The sequence below is a fragment of the Myotis nattereri genome, assembly GCF_964212035.1.
Source record: "Myotis nattereri genome assembly, chromosome: 8".
Classification (NCBI taxonomy): Eukaryota; Metazoa; Chordata; class Mammalia; order Chiroptera; family Vespertilionidae; genus Myotis; species Myotis nattereri.
The window spans coordinates 84755019-84776837 of record NC_138083.1 but is presented as its reverse complement, the minus strand read 5'-3'; the positions used below and the strand labels follow the sequence as shown (position 1 = coordinate 84776837).

Sequence of the window (21819 nt, the reverse complement as noted above, 5' to 3'; positions counted from 1 at the left end):
GGCTTCATTCGGCTGCCTGACTTCTCTGTGGGGTGACCTGTGTTAACCCAGCTCTCCCAGGGAGCAGGGCCCACACTGTGTGGCTTGACTGGCTTGGGCACAGCCTGGAGTCTTAGGAGAACGTTGTCCTAGCTCGGGCGTCTCTCTCACCACCGAGTGCACTCCCGTGTCTATACCTGGCTTATTTGGTGAAAGGACCACCTTTTTCGCTGGCCCAGGTACCAACATGGTGCACGACGAACATTGGTCAAGTAAATAAACAGAAGCCATGACAAATGCTTCCACCTAAAAGCTCTGGAATTCTCTCATACTTGTTTTTCTAGAAATTTCTCAGTTTCCCATTCTAAATGTTGGTTCCTCTTTGCAGAGTATCGTTCAGTGGTGTGGTGGAAACAGGAGCCCTGTAAGCTGTTGCTGGAGGGACGTTTTATTTTAGGAGGCTGAGGCGTCAGGCTGAGAGCTGCCTCGTGGGGCTGAGAGCCTGGTGTCTGTGATCATGGGTGGGGCCGTAGGGCACGAGGGACCTGCTCACCCTGATATTCCACGTTGGTCTGGAATCGATCCCTTAGCTTCTAAGTTAGAGTGAGCTTTCCTGCCAGCTTTGAGAAGTAGCGAATAGCAGGTTTATTTCGGCACTTGTGAGGTAGTTTTGCAAAAGCTCCTTCATCCGAATTGCAAGTGGGAGTTTATTTGAAAGAAACCATCCATTACTAGAGCCTTCCATAAGTGTTCTTATCAACAAGATTTTTAAAATCTCCCCTTTTAGGAGAACATGACAAATGACCATCAGCTTCACTTTTTATTTTTATTATTGAAATTATTGACAGTATTACAGACATCCCCCTTTCTACCCTCTTCTTTCCCCCCCTCCACCCAGCCCCTGCCCCACCCCAGGCCTTCGCTACACTATTGTGTCCTTGGGCTCTGCACATGTGCATGTAAGTTCTTTGATCAGCTTCGCTTTTTAAAAGCATCCCCTCTAAGAGAGGTCCTGGTGTCTGTACGTATCTACCCAGATGCTTTGGCTGTGAGAGTGGCTGGTGCAGCACAGAATTCAACTCAGTAAGAGGCACTCATTTCTGCCCTGGAGGGAGCTGAGTCATTTTAGGACAATGTGTGACCTCGGGGTATCATACCAGAATCTGAGCTGAATACACATGAGTTCGGGTTTTATACAACTCTGCTAGCCAGTGCCTGGTAAATACACACTTGTGTCTTGACTTAGTCGAGTGATTGATTAGGACCATTCTGTTACCCTATGAGCAGGGGCCTTCATGAGCTGGTGCTGGGGGCCCTTGTGCTCCGGAATCTGATTGCTCTGCCTGTTTGCAGGTATTGTGCTTGTTGCCATTAATCCTTATGAGCAGCTGCCAATCTATGGACAAGATGTCATCTATGCCTACAGCGGCCAAAACATGGGTGATATGGACCCCCACATCTTTGCTGTGGCAGAAGAAGCCTACAAGCAGATGGCCAGGTAAGAGCCACCTCAGCCCAGAAGTCTTTCTGGGTCGCTGGGGAGGTGGGGGCAGACTTTGCTGCTTTAGCTCAAGGCTGGGAAGGGTGGTTCCAGAGCTGAGGAAACATCTTCGAAACAAAACCAGCCCAGGTCCTGCTTCTTACCATGTCTCCTCATGTCTTCATTGTATTCTTGTGAGCCCGAACCTCGGCTTGGAGAGCGGTGGCTCCTGAGACTGATCTCATTGAGCAATGCAGTAAATGCCTGGCATTTCGTCTCTTTGATTTCCCTTTGGCCCTCTCTCCTCCGCTCCTGGTGTGATCCCTGTTACAGCATCCCTGTTATAGCATCACCATTCCCTTGACAGATCTCACTGAGGCCTCTCTCAAAGGAACCAGGACTTTTGGCAAATTCTTGAGATGACAAGCATTTGGGGCTGAAATAGAAATTTCAAATTAATAGTCATGCATAGTGGTTTTGGGTTTTTCACCTGGAAGTGGAGTTCTGTTTAGCCATTTAAGTAGACCTCACTTTTGCTCTCCCCCCCCCCCCCCGTCTTTGAAGGATAGGTGCAGGTTATTTCCTCAAAAGATGGGCTAGGTGGTTGTTGTTAGGGTTCTCTAGGGAAACAGAACCAATGTGAATTGTGTGTGCATGGAGAGAGAGTGAGGATTTTTATGTCAAGGAATTGGCTCAAGGCTTGCAGGTTAGAGAAAAGAGTTGATGTTGCATTTTGAGACTGAAGGCAATCTACCGGCAGAGTTCTCTCTTTGGAAGAGGTGAAATTTTTTCTCATATGACCTTCAACTGATTGGATGAGGCTCGCCCACATTATGGAAGGAAATCTGCTTTACTCAAAGTCTACTGATTTAAATGTTAATCTCATCTAAAAAAATCCCTTCACAGCAGTATCTGGACTAGTGTTTGACCAAATGCCTGGGTACCATGCCCTAGCCAAGTTGACACACAAAATTCACTACCACAGTGTTGGTCTTTGAACTCTTCAGGCATAATGTAGGGAAAGACAGTTTTATTGGAATTTCAGTGGAAATGCATATTCCAGTTAACACTAAAATGATGTATCCTTTCAGCCAAATCTTCCTTTCCACCTCTGGAGAATACCCGTGGAGCCAGCAGCATTCATAGGCAAGATCTTGGGAGGGAGCTGGGGGTTTGCTTAGGCTAATTTAGGGAGAGGCGTGACAGGAGAATCCCATTTAAGGTGGTCTGTTTATCCAGCGGGTTTTCAAGTATAGTTTTCATCCTAATGAAAGTTCCCATGAGGGGAGATTGTTTCATAGGCTTTCTTACTGATTTGTAATGTTTTATTGCTGACTGTGAAGATTAGTGTATAAAAAGTTGGCTTTATTATAGTTATACAGTGACCATATTCAAAATAAGCTGTGATTAGGGAACTAAACAATTTAATAAATACAATGATCTGTAACTATTTCATTTCTCCACAATGTGGTAAGAGACTGTGGAGCTAAAACGGTTGCAACTGTTGGCCCCTTGAATACCATGAGAAGCATACGAATGTGCTATCAGGGCTTGACTAGGAGCCACTTAGCTTGGTGTAACCTACTGACGCACGCCTCCTAACGGAAAGGTTGGTTCAAGGTCAGAGCCTGCGGAGAGAAGAACGAGTCTTAGTGTGTTGTAGCCCACAGCCCAGCCCGTGTTTTACTGTTGGAGGTCAAGTGTGTGGCACAGCGGCGGGAGACCCGGGGTCTGGACGGGCTTCTGTGCTTTGGGAGAATCACTGAAGCTGAGTCTGCATTTGCTTCTTGTGAAGACAACTATCTCCCCTCCTTTACGGTGGTTTTTTATCTGAAACAGAAGGCGAGTGTGGCTTGGTTCTCATGACTTTCTACCATGCTAACGCTCTGGCAGCTCTCTGAGACTTGTCCTCTCATGGATGCTATCGATATTTGATTGCTTTTCAACCCATCCTCATTTCTTAGCCAGTTGCACTTAGATGTATCAGAAGTTGCCTTTCTTCATCAAAGACCTCTTGAGATTCCCCTATAGCTTTGAGAATCTCTGTACCTCCAGCTTTATTCACATCATAGGTCCTCTTGACTAGATGGCCCCATTCTTCCCTTCCATGCGTGAAGCTGGGGCCATGGTTACTCTACACTTGGGCTACTTCACTTTTTTGGGTCCTTATTCACACCCATTAGAAGGAAGGGGGCGTTGGCATCCAGGGTGGTGGTGATCCGGTCTTGCTTAGGGCAATGTGTTGATGATTAAGGGGTTTGAACGTTAAAGTTGGAGCAGGGTTTGCTCCTTATGGGTTTTCTTTAAGGTTTTAAAGTTTATACTCATTTTACCTGCTGGGTCCCAGGGTGTAGCCAAATAATTTTGCTGAAATTCTTGAGCAGTTTTTGCTCACGAATGTACATTAGAAGTGTAAGGCCAGCACACGTGGCCACAGGAGAGAGCTATTTTTGAATGTTCTGTTGTCAGCAGCCCAGGGCTTCTGTTATTGATCTGAGAGATGCCTTTAGGAGAATCCTTGCTGTGCAAAGAAAGAGGAGACCACCACTCAGATGCAGGGAAAGTTCTTGCTGCATTTCCAGCATGGGCCTTCTCTGTCAATGTCGAATATTAGGCCACATTCATTTAGCAGGACTTGCCGACTGTGTTGTGCTCTTCCTGACTCATCAGTAGTTATTGAAATAATTATGTGATTTGAGTAGCCAGAGCCCAGCACAGTGCACTTTGAATCTGAGCCTCTGGAACAGCTGGGTGAAATAAAGGGTGTGAGAAACAAAAGCTAATGATTTCCTGTCTCTGGAGGCTATAACTCAATTGGCCTTGGACTCAGCAATTCTTTCTCTTGATTCACTGGGGACTGGCTTTTCTTTCTCAATATGCTCACAGGGGACTCTCCATCTGAATGTGGGTGTGGTGGGGTGGGACTCTGGAGCTCAAGGGGATACAGGCCTTCCTCCCCATCCTGAGAGTTCACATAGGTCCCACTGTGCTGGAGGCAAGGAAGAGGGCATGTCATAGGAGGATGTGCTCACTGTCCATATCCCTGTTGAACTCACCAAGTCTAGACGAGAAGAAAATGGTATCCATAGCGAAGAAGAAGGAAACATCAAATCCGTGAATCTGTCCTTTGCATAAGACCCTGTACATAGTTCCTTGTGAGACAGGAGGCTGACCTCCCCTGCTTGGCTCTGGACTCTGCTCCTCCCTCCCAGTCTGAGATCCGAAACGCTCTCTCCCTCATTTTTACCTGCCCTACCTCCAGCCTCGGCTCCTACATAAACTGCTATCAGTGAACCCTTGTGAAGCATCAGTCACCTGGTAGGCGCCTTACTGAGACTGAATGAACACTGGGAAACGTAAGACCCTCCCACGTCTTAAGGAGCTCGCAGTCTGGCTGGAGAGAGAAAACGTGAGTAGGCCCAGAAGCTGGACCTGCAGGGATTGTACATAGAAGCCAGGCCCCGGGTCGTTTGAATTGAGTTTGGAGATGTGACTGTCACAGATGGTCCAAGAAAACTGTAGGCATTAAGCTGGACCTCGGCGAATTGGTTAGAAGCATAGAGGGAGAAGAAGGCGTAGGTGGAAGAGTGGTCGTGACCCTGGCATCAGGATCAGAAGGCATGGCCAGACCGCTTTGTGTTTACTGGGATGTCTGTCATGGAAAAGAGAGAAAAACAAGTGCTGGCAAGGATGCAGACACATCAGAAAGCTCACACACTGGCCCGTGGAAGTGCAGAGTGGTGCAGCCGCTTTGTAAAGTAGCCTGGCAGCTCTTCAAAAGATTAAACATATTTCCACCACACGACCCAGCAATTCCACGCTTAAATATGTACCCAAGAGAAATGAAAACATATGTTCGGGCAAAAACTTATTCACAGATATTCCTAGCACATTATTCACAGTAACTAAAAGGTGAGAACAATCTAAATATCCAAGTGTTGAATGCATAAACAACGTATGGTGTGCTCATGCAGTGGAATATTACTTGGCTATAAAAAAAGAACACAGTGCTGGTACGTGCTTCCCATGGACGGACCTTGGAAAGAAACACTGTGCTAAGTGAAAGAGACCAGACACAAAAGAACACTTACAGGTGTGGGCAAAAGTAGGGTACAGTTGTGAATACCCCAAAAGTAGGGTACAGTTGTGAGTACAGTTTATTCTTGGTATTATTTTTTTCATTATTGTAGTATTTGTACAGTTTACAACTGTAAGCCTACTTTTGTCCACCCCCTGTCTGGTAAGATTCCATGGATAGGAAATGTACAGAACAAGCAAATCTACACAGACAGAAGGTGGACTAGTGGCTGCCTAGGCTGGAGGTTTGAGCGATCGCTTATGGACATGTTGTTTTTGGAGGGAAGGGGATGATGAAAGGGTTCTAAAACTGATTGTGGTGATGGCTGCGCAGCTCTGCAAATGTGCAAACACCCTTTGAGTTGCATGCTTTAAAATGGGAGAAGTGTGTGTTCTGTGAATTAGAGCCCAAAGAAGCTATTATGCCCAGAAGGGCATGGTCAGGGGACAGCACCCAGGGGAGCTTAACTCCGAGGGGAGCGGGTCTGTCGAAGAGTCCTGGCCGTGCAGTGAGAGACCCGGTGGCCAGACTGTGGAGGCCTGTGAAGGGTGGGGTGAATTTTGGGAGAAAAGTATGTCCTGTTAACAGGGTACAAAGATGGTCAAACGAGTTCAGGAGACCCTGGGTTAGTCAGATGAAACATCTTCCTTCAGGCAGGGCCTCTCCAAGCAGGCGTGTGGACGTGCGGTCTGAGTCTCCAAGGAGCGGGTGCATTGTGCCGGGTTTGCAGATCATATTTCTACACAAACTGTGTCCAGGGATCATCTCCAGGGGCGGATGTTCCCTGCAGCACTCGTTGGGAAACGCTGGCCGGGAGGAGTGGAAACATCACTGGTTCTCCACCTTGGCTGCACATTAGAATCACCTGGGAATCTTTAAAATCCTGATTTCTGAGCCTCATCCTCCGGAAATTCTGTTTCTTTGTTACTAATGTTGTGGCCCTACCCCATAACAAAGAAACAGAAATTCTGGAGGATGAGGCCCAGAAATCAGGATTTTAAAAAGATTCCCAGGTGATTCTAATGTGCAGCCAAGGTGGAGAACCACTGGTTTACAGGATGAGGACATCTCAGGAGAAGCATAGATGCTTGAGGAAACACCTCGTCTGTTGTAGACAAGGTCTGTGTGATGAATGAGAGGGAGTGAGGGATCAAGCTTGGAGCCAGGTGGTGCGTGGGATGTTCCGTGCCTGTAGCACCAGCACTGTACCCGGGGCACCTGATTGGCGTTCCGGGAAGAGTAGGAAGGCTCAGCACTAGTTAGTGCTTTTAGTTTTTAAAACCACCAGGTGAGGTTGGTTAGCCCCACCCTACAGGTGAGGATAGAGACTCAAGGATGTCGAACAATTCTCCAGGCTCGCCTTCGGGTTGTCAATGGCAACAGAGGCCGGCCCCTCTCTTCCACTCATTCCCTCAGCCTCAGACTCTCTTCCGCCTGAGTTTGCAAGTGAAATGCTTCTAGTGTTTTGGGGAGCCCCTTTCCCGCTATGAATCTCGTTTCCATGCTGCTCTCCGGAAGGCCTTCAAATTCTCTCCAAACTACACACTTGTGGGGACCCAACCGGGGTTCATGAATTACACCCCCTCCCCACAGGCTTTCCCTCCGGTTGCCCCTCCCCATTCCCAGGAACGGCCACCCACACAGGTCTTTCTGTCACCTGCGGGCCCATTGCCCCAGGTGTGCCTAGCTGCATCCCCTCCCCCGTTTCCCAGGCAACCACAGCCCCATCTTCCACTATTAGTCACAGCTTTGCAGCACAGCAGAGCCAGATGGAAATGTGTGTGTGCAATTACCTTGACTGCCTGAGTAAATAAATTTGCTTTGCAGCATCCTCACCCTCTTTCAAGAAAAACAAACAGCTCACAAAAGGAACCAGACCTGGCCAGCCCAGTAAGATGGCTTGGTCCCACCCGCGAGGCTAGAAAAATGCACCAACACTCTAGCCTCACCGTGGAATCTGAGACACTTTCCACCACCGAGGGGAAAGGTCTGCTACTGGCCGCACGGTGCCCCGAGGACCCTGGGTCACGCTGTTCTCGGGAAGACGATCTGGACCTGGCAGCAGCCACTGAAGGAGGCAGTGTTGCTTCTCAGCAGACAGTCTGATTCCATCTTCATCCATTTACTCTCTTCACATGAGGGAGGAAAGCCTGGCGCACAGTGAAAGTTTAGGGCGAATGTTAAAGCCAGTTGCTCCATGGGGTGTCATTGGCTGAACGATAGGATCACTGGCGAGGTCAGGAATCGGGGAGCAGCGATTTGCTGAATGTTTACAGTCGAGTCTGAAACCATGGCTTCAGTCATCCCTGACTTTCGGGTGAAGTTCTGTTTTCCTTTCTGTTCATTGTGATTTCATGTCAGGACCAGGTTGCTTTAGGACGCGGGACAGGAGATGCTTGAGATATCTGTACATGGGAACGGCCTCTCATTTCCGCTCTGACATGGTCTCTCTCATCTCTCATTCCTACAACCTGTCCCGAGTGGCTCCCAGGGGTGCTGGCTCACTGTGCTCACCACCTGTGCCTCCTGGTCCCTGCCCACCTCGCTCTCCTCCCCCTGCCCTCTCGCCCTGCCGTGCCAGCACTCACCCGTCACCCTCCTCAGGGGCCCCCTAGTGCTGAGGACTATGGCGTCATTTTGATCCTTTATAAGCTCTTAGATCCTTTATAGAGCATTCTCTATATTTCTACGCATTATGTTTAAAATTCTAGTTTTGGGGTTTTTGTTTGTTTGTTAATTCTCACCTGAGGATATATTTTTCATTGATTCTTAGATTGGAAAGGAAGGGAGGGAATGAGAGGGAGAGAAAAAGAGAAACATCCATGTGACAGAAACACATCGATTGGTTGCCTCTGGCACACACCCCGACCAGGGCCAGGGATCGAACCCAAAACCCAGGTATGCACCCCTGACCGGGAATCAAATGCTTGACCCTTTGGTCAAAGGCCAGCACTCTATCCACTGAGCCACACTGTCCAGGGCTAAAATTCTAGTTTCATCGTTTAATTTTCTGAGTGTAGCGGAAAGTTGTTTAATTGTGCAGTGAATGTCACTCATGGCATCCCTATGTTAAAAGACACTGATACATATATGTTGTCATCCTTTAAAACTGTGAGGTCAGAAAGGAATAGGCCTGGACCATGGCCTTGGTCTAACCCAGTAGTTCTCAACCTTCTGGCCCTTTAAATACAGTTCCTCCTGTTGTGACCCAACCATAACATTATTTTCGTTGCTACTTCATAACTGTAATGTTGCTACTGTTATGAATCGTCATGTAAATATCTGATATGCAGGATGGTCTTAGGCGACCCCTGTGAAAGGGTCGTTCGACCGCCAAAGGGGTCGCGACCCACAGGTTGAGAACCGCTGGTCTAACCTCTCTGACACTGCAGAGGTCATGAATGTTGCTAAGAATTGCTTCTCTGCAGTGCACCCAGCGCGGTGTGAGGCCCGCAGCGCAGTCACAGGATGGAGGAGGCTTCAGTGTATTCAGTGACTCTCTCGTACCTGGGGAGCCACAGCCTGTTGGGAAGGAGGAAGCCTGCAGTCCCCTGGTAGAGGTTGGGTGCGCCGTAAGAATGCGGGGAGACCGCGCCCTGGCCACTGGTCCTTTGGGGGCTGCCTGGCCATCCCCAGGACAGGTAACTCCTGCAAATGGGTTCCCTTTTTAGCAGCTTCCATGGTCGGGAGCTTCTCTGTTACAGGTGCTCTGTGAGGTCTCCGCTTGCTCTCACCCGCGGGTCTGTGCCCCGCCTGACGCACCCGTACAGACCCTGGGCCCTGGGCATCTTCTCACACACGGCGGCCTCGCCGGCGTGGGTCCTCCTCTCCCCAGCGCTGGGCTCAGCATCCTGGCTGCCCTCCTTCTGGGTGGGGTTTTCAGACCTGTCCCATGCGGTCACCCTGGGACCAGCTGGTCTTTCTCTCTGATTCTGGGGGTCTCCGCACATAGGTCTGCCAGGTGAGGTGAAGAGTGACGTTCTCATGCAGGACTTCTGTGAGCAGAGCCTATAATTGCACTGATTTCTGGCAGTCATTTCATATTGTTGGCTTTACCAAATTTGCAAGCTATTAAATTTCTACTCCCCTCACCCCCACCCCCAAATGCACAAGAACTATTTACTGGAACTTTAATGAGGTTTAATATACCAGCAATCAACTGTGCGTGTTTAAACTGCACGGACACGCATTAGATGGCACATACAACTGGACACGCTTTGCTGTATGTACACACCTGTGAGAACCCCGCACAGCGCAGGAAGTGAACATTTCATGAACGCCCCCAAGTTTCCCTGTTTCTCTGAAATCCCCCGCCCCCCACCCCGCACCAGGTAACCGCTGATCTGCGTTCTGTCGCTGTAAATTCGAGCTGCTTTAAGACGTATCGCCCTCCTTCTGCGCTGGCACATGGATTTCTTTCTGTGCTGGGCGGGACTGACAGGTATCGGCGTTAAATCTCACCCTTTGTCCCTCTGTTCCATCAGGGCGGCAAGTGTATCTTTTTGAGTCCTGAGTTTTGTATCTGATGTATCAGGTCCCCCCGGTTTGATGCAGTTTGCACTTTTAACAATCGTTACTCATGCACATTTAACAAATCTGTTGCCTGTCTCCTTATCCATGAAGAAGTGTTCGTCTGGATGGATTGTGGTAACATGTCAGCACAGTTCTTTCCCCAGGTACTGACAGCTTAACCCAGCCGTGGGCAAACTACGGCCCGCGGGCCGGATCCGGCCCCTTTGAAATGAATTAAACTATTGAAAAAAAAGACCGTACCCTTTTATGTAATGATGTTTATTTACTTTGAATTTATATTAGTTCACACAAACACTCCATCCATGCTTTTGTTCCGGCCCTCCGGTCCAGTTTAAGAACCCATTGTGGCCCTCGAGTCAAAAAGTTTGCCCACCCCTGGGTTAACCTGATAGAACTAAAAACGTAGTCAGGCACTTGCCTGTATTGTGCAGCCTTGTTGAAACCCGTGCGCACTGGGTTGTCAGCCATGGTTTTCGGGGTGCCCTTTCTGAGGAGGTGGCCTGCACAGACTCCAGCCCCACCGCTTCCTTCCCGTTCCCCCCTGGTCAAATTCTTTCACTGAAGACACCTCCATGTCCTCAAATGAAACGAGGATGCATGTACCCCCTTCCCTCCTTGGGTTATGGTAAGAGATAAACAGGTTCAAGTGCGCGAGGCGCCAGGCGGAGAGCCCGCGCTGGGCAGTGCCCAGGGGACCACCCGCCGTTCCCCGTACGCATGCGCTGATGTCAGAGTCAGACTTGTCACCCCACGTGGGTTTCGTTTGGAATTCACAGCGATGGTGACATGTGAGTAAGGTTTCGTTTTTCAAGGTGTCTGAAGTAATTTTCAGTGGAAAAAGCTAATAAAATGTGAAGCCTGGCAGGGTGAGCTGGCATTTCTGGTTACATCGGAGTCGCGCCTTTCACGCTACCTTAGCCACTCTTCCTGTTTTAACTGCGTGTGTTTATATTTAGACGCTGGAAGACAGGGGCTGCGAACGGTCCGACATGGTGCCTAAGTTTAGTGGGGAAGGAGGATGCGAGGAGATGGGGCGGGTTGGTGCCCAGGGACAGGACAGCCTGGGTTCTCAGGACACGGCTCCGTGACCTTGGCAAGTTCCAGAGGTCAACCCCACTCTGCACCAGCGTCTGCAACTGTGAAATGGGGCAGATACAGTCTGACTCGTCAGATGGTTAGAATTCAGTGAGCTGATGAATGAAAATGCTCAGGATGAGGACTGGTACAGAGCCCCTGTTCAGTTAAGTGTCTGATACCGTGGTGGGGGGAGTGGTAACACTGATGGTGAGTCATAGGTGATGTTTATCACGGATTCACAGGGCCCCCAAGAACGATGTGCTGGGCCCTAACCGGTTTGGCTCAGTGGATGGAGCGTCGGCCTGCGGACTGAAGGGTCCCAGGTTCGATTCCAGTCAAGGGCATGTACCTTGGTTGTGGGCACATCCCCAGTGGGAGGTGTGAAGGAGGCAGCTAATCGATATTTCTCTCTCATCAATGTTTCTGGCTCTCTATCCCTCTCCCTTCCTCTCTGTAAAAAATTCAATAAAATAAAAAAAAGAATATTTAAAAAATAAATAAATAAAGGAAAGAAAGAAAGAAAGAAAAGAAGGAAGGGAAGAAAGAAAGATGTGCTGGAAGAAGAACCCAACACAGAGTGGGGTCCCTGTACTCGCCCTCTGAGGACAGTCCGGGGCAAGCGAATGTGTAAGGAAGGCAGCTTCACGTGGCTGGCAGGTTCCCCCGGCTGTTTTACAGGTCTTTGTGTGAGAGGAGAATTACAGAGGCTGGGAGATGGTTGCCAGTCTATCTGGAGGGAACATAGCATCGACTCTATTATGTTTAAAATCACTCATTGTCCGATGCAGAAACCAGTGAGGAGCAGAGAGAGGTTTTGATCAAGGAAAGAAGCCCGGAAGTTGAAGGCGTGTTTAGACGGGGAGTTCCTTCAGTGTCAGTAGATGATTCTCAACCCTGGCTGCCCACGTCCAGGCTCCACGCAGGGGCTGAGCTCATCCGATGGGGCTCAGGTGCTGATACGTATTCACTCCCAGATGCTGTCTGTGTGAGGCAGAGAGAGAACTTCCAGAAACCACCCGTGTGACCCAGGAAATGCACCTGGTCTTTGCCAGGAGCAGGGCCTTGGGAAGCGAGGGCCTCTTCTGTGAGGAAGCCTGTGGCTAGCGGGCCCGTCCTGGAGAGAGCCCTTGTCTGCCTCCTGTAGGACCGCAGGGGGCGCATTTAAAACCAAATGCTTTCTGAGCCTGCCTGGGGATCGATGGTGTGGGAAGCCAGAGGAGGGGCAGGTACGGCCAAAAGATGACAGAAATTAATTCAGTCCCCTCTATTCCCAGAACCAGAGAGCACAACGCTGCAGGATCAATAGCCTGCTTAGGAAAGATGTCCTTTGTAGTTAAAAGGGGAATTAACTTCTTGAGAAAAGCAATACCAAGAGTCCTTAGAGTGATGGGATGTCTTTTCAGAAAGTGCCTTACACCTAGCGGCAGGGCGAGAAAGAGCAGGGGGAAGCCCCCGCACCCAGCAACTTCTCTGACTAGTCACCCTTGCCAGCTAATAACAGCTGTGCCCCACGTCACGTGTGCTGAGAGGGTATTGAGAACAGACGAATATAGGTGTAGGAACTAGTGAGAGTCTAGCTGAATTTAGTTTAAATTTCTAGTACCAATCTTTATTTAGGATATTGAGGATCTAGAGGGTGGGGTAAAAGTAGCTGTATAATTGGTCATTTGGAAAATAAGACTATAATTAATGAATACGAATACAAGAATAAGTTGTGTTTTGCGTACTCACACTGTAAGCCTGCTTTTCCCCACCCTGGATTCCCTCTCTGGTTTGTTCTGCTTCCCCACTGGGTCCCTGGGCCCCTGAAGTTTTATTCCTTATGTCATTGCCCAGACTGACCCGTCATGATTGGAGTTCATGTGAATGAACTCTAGCTCAGCGGTCCAACGCCGAGATTTCTTTTCCCGTTTGCGTGCGATTGTTATTTTGACAGTTCCGTTCATTTGACGTCCTTGTATTGGTAGAGCCCCTTGCTTTATTTCGCAGGGTATGTGTTCATGAAACGCCTAGAACGACTAAGATTCCCTCACGTGGAACTGGGAGGCTTTCGAGGTCAAATCTTTTCTGATAGGGATTCCTTTTTTAGTATTCCCAGTGGTGTCACCTAACGACGGATTTCTCAGACTAAGTGATGGATGACTAGTTTGTGAGGCCATTTGTCAAAGACGTGGCTAGCTTGAACGCTGGTCCCTAACAGCCTGGACCAAGAACACATGGGCTTGAGTGAGAGGCTAGATCCAGAGTGGCCGACACAAGAAAGGGGTGTGGGTGGATTCTGGGACGATCTGAAAGCCAGCAGAAGGGCAGTGGAGGCAGACTCGAGCCCTGGTTAGTTTGTGTCCTGTCATTTGTAGTTTAATAACAACCCTTCGGCCCACCTTTTAAACGTCATAGAGGAAAATATTAAGAAAAACTGTGACTTCTACCACTTCGTGTTGTGTAATAGGTTGGAATTCCTCCACTAACTTGGGGAGGGAGGCCTGGGGTGGGGCGGGGCTGGGTGGAGGAGGACAAAGAGGGTGGGAAATGGGGGACATCTGTAATACTGCCAACAATAAATTTACAAAAAGGATAATAGTGTATTTTAAAAGTGTGTTTAGGAACTTTTCATTTCTCACACGCCAGCCAGGCTTGATGTGGAGGTCTGTTGTGTTTGTGTTTGATTTACTGTCTTCTCTCCCAAGTAGAGAATAAATGGCTCTGGAGTGTAACACGGTCTCACATTATTCTTACTTTAGACAAGTGAAGTGCAACAGTGCAGGCTGGGCGATCCCAGAGACGGGGGGATAGATCTTCATCTGAGCTCCCTCGGAGAGAAGTGCGCTGCCTCTTTCATTCGTTTGGGTTATCTGTCTGTCTGCTTCCCTCCCTCCCTTCTTTCCTTGTGATTCTTTAAAACTGCTTGTGAAATACACCATGTATTAGCCTGAGGGTGGTAGTTGAAATGGTTACACTCTAACACGGTTGTGTTAGGATGCTGGGTTACCATGACAACCTCCTCATCTCAGAGGCGGCCGAGCGGTGCAGTGGTCCGGAGCACGGATGCTGGAGCCAGCTGCCAGAGGCTGGGTCTCGTGCTGCCACTGCCTAGCTGTGTGGCCTCAGACAGGGCACCTACACTCTCTGTGTCTGTCTCCTCACCTGTCATGTGGGAATGATCACAATAGGACCTCATTCCTAGGACTGGTCTGTGACTCTGTTGTTGGGCACATGGAAAATGCCTGGCATGCGGAAGGTGCTGTATGAGTTAGCTATTATAATCTGGGTAAAGCATTCCATAATGGACTATTCATCCAATTCAAACAGTATCTTTACATTGACATGTTTGGATTTCAAATGTGTCTTCAGACGTTTTTACGAGGTCTACAGCATGCAGAGAATGGCCCATCTAAGTAGTTAAGATCTTCCTCAACATATCTCTGTTTTTACATTAAGACAATTTTTTGAGTGGTTTTAGGTTTACAGCAAGATTGAAAGGGAGGCACAGAGAGTTCCCACATACCCCTGCCTCATACAAATAGCCTCTCTCAGTGTCCACATCCCCCTGTCCGAACAGTACGTTGGTTACAATTGATCAGCCCACATTAACACCTCATAGTCACCCAAAGTCTGCAGTTTACATCGGGTTTATGCTTGGTGTACGTTCATGTCCTTATACATTTGTCTCATACATAATGACATGTGCCCATCACTGTGGGTCATCACAGCCCTGAACGTCCTCTATGCTTCATCTCTCCCCTGGCAACCACTGGTCTGCTGACTGACTCCACAGGTTTGCCTTTTCCGGGTGCCATGTAGTTGGAATCATGCAGTCTGTCGCCCCTGCTTGTCTGCCAGGGGGTGGGCTTGGGGCGCCCCGGGGTTCTTCCTGCGACGCCAGCACATCCGAGAGGAGAAGCCTCTCTGGGAACACAAGGAAGGGAAGGGCTGGACCCATGGCGCTACCTGCCCCGCACTCCACATGGGCAGCTTATAAATAGAACTCGGCTCTCCAGGGGCTGCCGTGGAACTGGAGTGGGAACATGATCCTTGGATATTACATGCGCTGAGTACTTAGCTCCTACACGGTCAGAGCTTTAATTTCTCTTTTCCGAGTAGACCCTTAGGACTCTGACCGCTAAGTGTCAATCAAGTTGTTTCCAATGACCATGACAGCCTGCCCGATGGTTTGAATTCTGAGCTGTGCCTGAGCGCACAGCCCTTCCCGAGGGAGGGTGAGGGGGGTAGGACATCAGTGTCTGACGGCAGAGGACTCGGGGACACCAGTCCACCTCCCACAGGCCTGGAACCCAGGGCCTGCAGGACCCTCACCCAGGCACCCCCCTCCAGGTGCCAGGATGTGTCTCCTTGAGGCTGGGCTTTCTTGTTGGCAGGGTCCATAGGATCTCGTGCTTGGAGCGTTCTGGCCCAGCCCCTGCCCACAGCAGAAGTGCCCTTTAGTGACTCACGCCTTGGGAGGAAGCATTTGACTTTAGAGTCACTGTGGCCGTGGGCTCCGTCCCAGCCTCGGGGTGCCTTACCGTAATTTCGTGTATCCCTCTCCCCTAACTCAGTCTCCATCCTAACCTCTCTCTGGCCCCCAGCCTTACTCTTTCCCCTACAGAATCCAAAGTTGTTTCCCCAGTCTTATCTGCCCTCCCCCTGACTTGACCTAACTTCCCCACTCTAAAAAGGTTTTGATACCATTTTGTATTCATAGAGTTCTGTCTGTGTATCCTTAAGTATGGCGTTATTTCTTTTTCAGATTTTTTAAAGATGGTATCATCCCACTAAAGTATTTTCATTCTTTTTTTTTTAGCGTTGCATCCAAGATTCTTTTTCATTATTCTGCCTAGCCTGTCGCCTAGTTATTAACTCTGTCCATGGTCCTGACACAAACATTTTGGTTGAACAAATTCTCAATTAAAAATCCTTGGTGTCCCCATTCTCTAGCTTAGTTAAAAACACAACAGTAGTAGGTGATCTGGGTTGTGAGCGGGTGTTGAAAATATAATTAGAGGCTAGACAGGCACAGGCAGGCAAGAAACAGTAGATTGATGATCCCATTAGGGAACCGAATGTATTCTACTGACACACCCAAATTTTCGGATGCTTTGTCACTGGAGGAGGAAACGGCGGAGGGACTTAATGGTGTGTGCAGAGAGGGATCCTTCCCACTGGGTCTGAGCCACACTGCCCCTCCCTCTTGTTTGGAGACCGCGCTGTGGGTAGGGGCTTCCGCGTGAACGGTCCCCCACTCTCTGTCCTCTCTCCGGAGTGCCCCGTTCAGGGCAGTAGAGTTTGCCTGTCTGGGGCGTGGGACCCCTGTGCTCGGGCCCCTTCTCCTGGGAGAGCCCCAGAGACTGGCACAGGGCAGAGACCACCACGGCTGATTTGTGGGCAGTAAATTGCACACCAGACCCTGGGCTCAGCTGTATGGACCACTCTATGTGAGTCTCTGTGCTAGCCCTTGCTGGGCTGTCCTCTTGACACACGCCAGGTGCTGGCCGGCCCATCCAAGCCCCTGCCTCTGAGATGGACCACCATGGGCTTCTGTTCCGGAGGGGAGACCAGTCAAGTTGTATGGTGAATGCTGTGAAGGTAGGTGGTGAGGGAAGGGCTTCCGAAGTGACGTTTCAGCGAGGAAGCTGAGGACACCTGGTTCGTGTCTGTCTCTTCGACGAGGCCGGGTTTGTTAGGGGAGTTCACTCAGGGGTGCTTTATTATTCAGCAAAGGGTATAAGCATGACAGTGATGTCACAACCCAGCCCAGAGGGAAATCGCGCAGCAGACGGGAGCCTGTGTTCGCGTGTGGGCTGGGGTCGCATTGGGCATGTCACCTGGCTTTCCAACTTGCAGGTTTGGCTTCTTTAAAATGGGAAGAGCTATGAATCCCAAGCAAGAGACACATGGCTAAGGGTTTTGTACACCATTCGACCAGGATGTAAATAGGTGATTAATTACATTGAAAAACAGTCAACGACGAGCCTCCTTAAGGCAGAAGATGATTGAGTAGCAGGAACTGAGTTGTGAGATCAAGGAAGAGAAGATTGGTTTGAGCTGGGCTAGCTTCAGGCCCCTGCAAAGTCGGAAAGAATAAAGAATGAAGCCCCGGGGGTCCCGCCAGAATGGGGAGGGGAGATGCCACTGTGGTTTGATGGGACATTGTTGCAGGAGAAGGGGTTTAGAGCAATTAGATCTTGCCTCCCGGGTGTCACAGATGGGATGCCGTGTGAACCGGGAGTACCTGTGCGTGCAGGTGCTGCTGGCTGAGTCTTTCCTGGAAGCTGGCGATGGCTGGGCTCCTTATGCAGAATTCTGTCTCCTGCCTGAGGCACAGACCTTCAAGGGGCTGTTCCTGTTTGGGGTAGTGGTACCTTCCTGACAGCAGCCTGAGCCAAGCTGGATATGAAATTCCCCTTAGCCTGGCCTGCGCCCTCTTGCAGTCCAGGACCCCTTGGGGGATGTCCACTGAGGGGTCCTTAGTGCTGCCGCAGAGGTGGGAGAGGTTCCCGCCACGCCACTGCACTCGCCAGCCGTGAGCCTGGCTTCTGGCTGAATCACCAAGGGGCAGCTCCTGTGTTGAGCGTCTGCCCCCTGGTGGTCAGTGTGCTTTATAGCGACCGGTCGTTTTGCTGTTTGGTTGATTTGCATATTAGCCTTTTATTATATAGGATAAAATTTTTATTTTATTGATTTTTTTAGAGAGAGAGAAAAACACACACATTGATTTGTTGCTCCACCCATTTATGCATTCCTTGACTGCTTCTTGTATATGCCCTGAACAGAGATGGAACCTGTGGCCTTGGTGCATTGGGACGACGCTCCAACCAGCTGAGCCACCCGGCCAGGGCTGGGTTATGTTTTTGAAGGACGTTGGGTAGAATTCCTTCCTTACAAATACCTTCCCCACAGCCAGCCCTAAATAACCAAAACTTGTGAAATTAACATCAACATAAGAGCACATCCTGGGCTCATCCATTTGTTTTAGGTTAAATATACAGACTTTAGGCAGAACTCCACACGTTTGGGTGTGACTCTGCGATCCAGTCCTCCTTGTTGTGTAGAGCGACTTAAGGTGGGACCCGGGCCTGTGGCAGAGGCCTGTGCTCAGCTTGTCAGCCGCCTGGCCGCCGGGGATGGCCGCCGGGGATGGCCGCCGGGGATGGGCGCTGGGGATGGGCGCGTGTCTGCACAGCGCTCTCAGGAATGGACTTTGAAGGCACTGAGAAGAGAGATGGCACCTGTCATGGTCCCCAGGGTCCCGCGGACGTTAAATAAAATTAAGATAACAAAGTAGACGAGAATTGGAAATACAGGCATCCACAGGCGTCTTCAGAGGCCACCTTTCGTGGTAAAGATTTCACAGGAGCAGGCAGAGAAGCAGCAGACACTGATGACAACAGCGACATCCTGGAACTACAGGAGGTCTCAGAAAGCTGCTGCTTACTCCGTTCTCCGAGTAACAGGTTCCAGGTTCTTAGTACATTTTCAATCAGTTGGTTGTATAGCCAGTTGTGCAAGATCCACTTTTTTTCCCCCATTTTCATCTGTTCAACAGCGTCTATCATTCCCCTGGATTCACTCAGGCCCCTCCCCATTGATGATGGTCTGTGTGAGCACGGACCACACAGCTCTTTGCTGACCTTGAAGAGTGGCTGAAGGTTAAGGCTTCCTCAGCCCAGTTAGCTCACCTGCCTCTCCCCGGTGCTCCCAGCTCCTTTCTGTCTTTCTCATCCATCTCCAGTTAACATCAACCCCAGGGCACCACTTTCCCAGCTTCTTGGCCATTGGCCCGGCCCCCTGTGCGGATAAACTGCAGCCTACCTGTGTGGGTTATTAGCCAGGTGAGGAGGTGGCTGCTCTGCTCATTCTCCTATAACCCGCTCTGCCCAGGAAGCCACGGGGCTGGTGTGAAGAGTTTTCGGCTGGTGCCAGGAGCCCCGAGTTCTAAACCTACCTTCCCACGTCTCAGTTTCTTCATCTGGAAAAGAGGGGCTGGTTGATCCCTAAGAAGCTGCTAGTCCAACTGTATATATTGAGGATCTATTTTGTGCCAAGCACTGGAGATGGAAAGTGAAGTGCTTGCCTCCTGGCAGTGCGCGTGTGAACCGGAGGCAGATGGCTGAGTGTAGCCCTTACAAGCAATCACCTCCCAACCCGTGGCCCAAACATTTGTTCTCAACTCTCTGCTTGACCATCCATGTTCCTTGAACCCCATCGCCTGCTCTTTCCATTACTCATCTGTCTTCCTGCTGTTTTAAAGGGATAAATATAGATGCATTTCTATCTGACATAGAGTATCTTCTTTCTACCTTCCATTTAGTCCGACTGAAATCCCTCTTATTGCAATTGATAGCTTTTTATCTCGTTTCTGGGAAACTTGAGGCGAGACCTGCCCGGTGGCGAATGGCTGCCCTCTGTGATACATACATATGGACAGAAGTGTTCAAAACTGTCCGCCGCACGCTAGGCTCAGCTACCAGGGGAGAAGAAAGGATCCTTGTTCTTGAAAATATGATAACTTACCCAGCAGCACAAGGTGGGCCTATTACAGAAACAAGGGTGAGACTATGCATCTGTACGTTCTCAGGGGAGATTTATCTGTTCATGGCGATGACCTAAGGGGCGTTGCATCCAGAGAGAGCCTGGCCGAGTGACCGGCGGGCTGCGCCCCTTCCTGTGGGTCATAAAGAAGGGCATGTGCCATTCGCAAGCCCTTTGAGAACTCCTTTCCTGCTCCCACTTTGCCGATCCTGCCCCTTACCTTTGTCCCTAAGAGACAGAGATGCTCCCGGTCGGGCTCAGGCCGCAGGCAGCAGCGCCTTCCCACGGCCAGCGCCTGACCCGTGCTTCCCCTTCCAGAGACGAGAAGAACCAGTCCATCATCGTCAGCGGGGAGTCCGGAGCCGGCAAGACGGTGTCCGCCAAGTACGCCATGCGCTATTTCGCCACAGTGGGCGGCTCAGCCAGTGACACCAACATCGAAGAGAAGGTCCTGGCGTCCAGTCCCATCATGGAGGTAAAGCTTCCCAACGCCCTCGGCCTTCCTGGTTGGAGTCCCTTCTGCCGGCAGCGGGACTGCTGGGTGCCCACCTTGGGTGGCTGCTCACAAGAACCCTTGGGAGCACCCCAGGCGGTCAGCATTCACGTCTCTCACCAAGAGCCTGCTGTCCACTGCCGAGGGAGAAATCGCTTCCATTATTTTGGCTGCTGCGACTAATGCTCCTGTGACCATGGGCACGCGAGCATCTACCTGAGTTCCTGCTCTGGGAATGATTTTTAAATGGCAGTGATCTAAAATTCTGTCTTCAGTATCCATTATGGCCTGGGTGGGTGAGTGGACAGCTGGGCAGGCAGGGTGCTGTAGCATGGGAGACATGTGAGTACAATATGCTCCCCAAATACACAGATGGGGTTCAATTGCTAAGGTCTAAAGGAGGAAGGAGTGTGTACATGAACCAGCTTAATCTCGCATGATGTCGTGCAAATAAATGCTACAGTCATTTGGGCTCAAAACATTACATTTCTGCCTTGTAGAGTTGGGACTTGGGAAATTGTGTAAGTCCCAAAGGCTCATTCTGTCAAATGTAGAATTTTACCATCCTTGAGCTGTTATTAAGTGTTAGACTAACACGAGATCCTGGATATGAACTTGGGCAGGAAGAACTCTGGGTGGGGTCAGAGTGTCACCAACTTGTCATAAGTCTAGAGTCTAGCCGGGTCCTTGTGTCCAGGGAGCCCAGTGGCTCCTCAGAGGGTCATGGCCAAGCCAGGCCCGTCTTAATCAGGGGGCAGCCGACTGCTGATGGCTCTGCCCCTCCCGGGGAAGGAGTGCTCCTCCCCACGAAGCAGCGGGCTATGGTTCTGTCTTCATCTCATGATGTCTACAGCCCGGCGACGGCAGCGCCTCCCGGGGAGACCGGAGAGCGCGGGTGTGAGGAGGCCGAGTTCCCCTGGGGCTGCGCCAGTGGCAGTTGTTCGAATTAAAAGTGATTCGAGGACGGACTGGCCTGATTCGGTGTCAGCGCAGAGCTCTCTGACCCCGTTCTGTGTAAGAGCTTATCAGCAGCCCGGCAGCGACTCGCTCACAGTCAGCACTGATTAAAGGGCCGTTGGTAATCAGGAGACAGCTAGAGCCGGGGCAGAACCCCAGCTCAGGCCGACGGGGTCCCGTGGCTTGTTGGGGTGACGAGTCTGCTGGCATACAACTGTGGGAGCCTCAGAGGGTACCTACCCCCCCCCAAAAAAAATCCTGGGAGAAAGAAAGGAGGCCAGGGTTTCAGTTAGGGAAATGGATAGAAACTAAGACCAGTTACTGTGCACATTCTCAGGGCTTGATTTTTTTTTTCAAAGACAAAGACACAAGAAAACCTATGACTATTCACCTGTATAAGAATCTGCCTCAACATCCCTTGCCGGTCCCGTCTCCTCTTGGCTTCTCTCATGGGTCCACATACTCGAGCCACTTCACACGTGTCCATGCTCTCACATGCCCCTGCCCCTTTGCCCACGCTGTATTTATAGTCAGAACCCCGTCCTCCCCTGGGGGTAAAAGTCTGTCGCCCTCTAACATCCACTTCATTCGACACCTGAAGCTGCTTTCAGTCTGCAGGGCCCGGCTAATGGCTCCCTTCCTTCTGCTCCCACGCTGCACAGGAGGTACCTGGTTATTGAATAATTTCAGTTA

The 21819-nt window shown here is 50.2% G+C and overlaps 1 protein-coding gene across 1 annotated transcript in view; it reads left to right on the top strand.

Moving 5' to 3' along the window:
- Positions 1 to 21819, top strand: part of MYO5B (myosin VB) — a gene marked incomplete at its 5' end in the record, with an annotated part of 193696 nt that overhangs the window by 86556 nt on the left and 85321 nt on the right. The window contains 2 exons of the mRNA XM_081097589.1: positions 1333 to 1477; positions 19995 to 20151. Of these exons, the coding sequence (XP_080953715.1) occupies positions 1333 to 1477; positions 19995 to 20151 (302 nt within the window). The remainder of the gene's footprint in view (positions 1 to 1332; positions 1478 to 19994; positions 20152 to 21819) is intronic.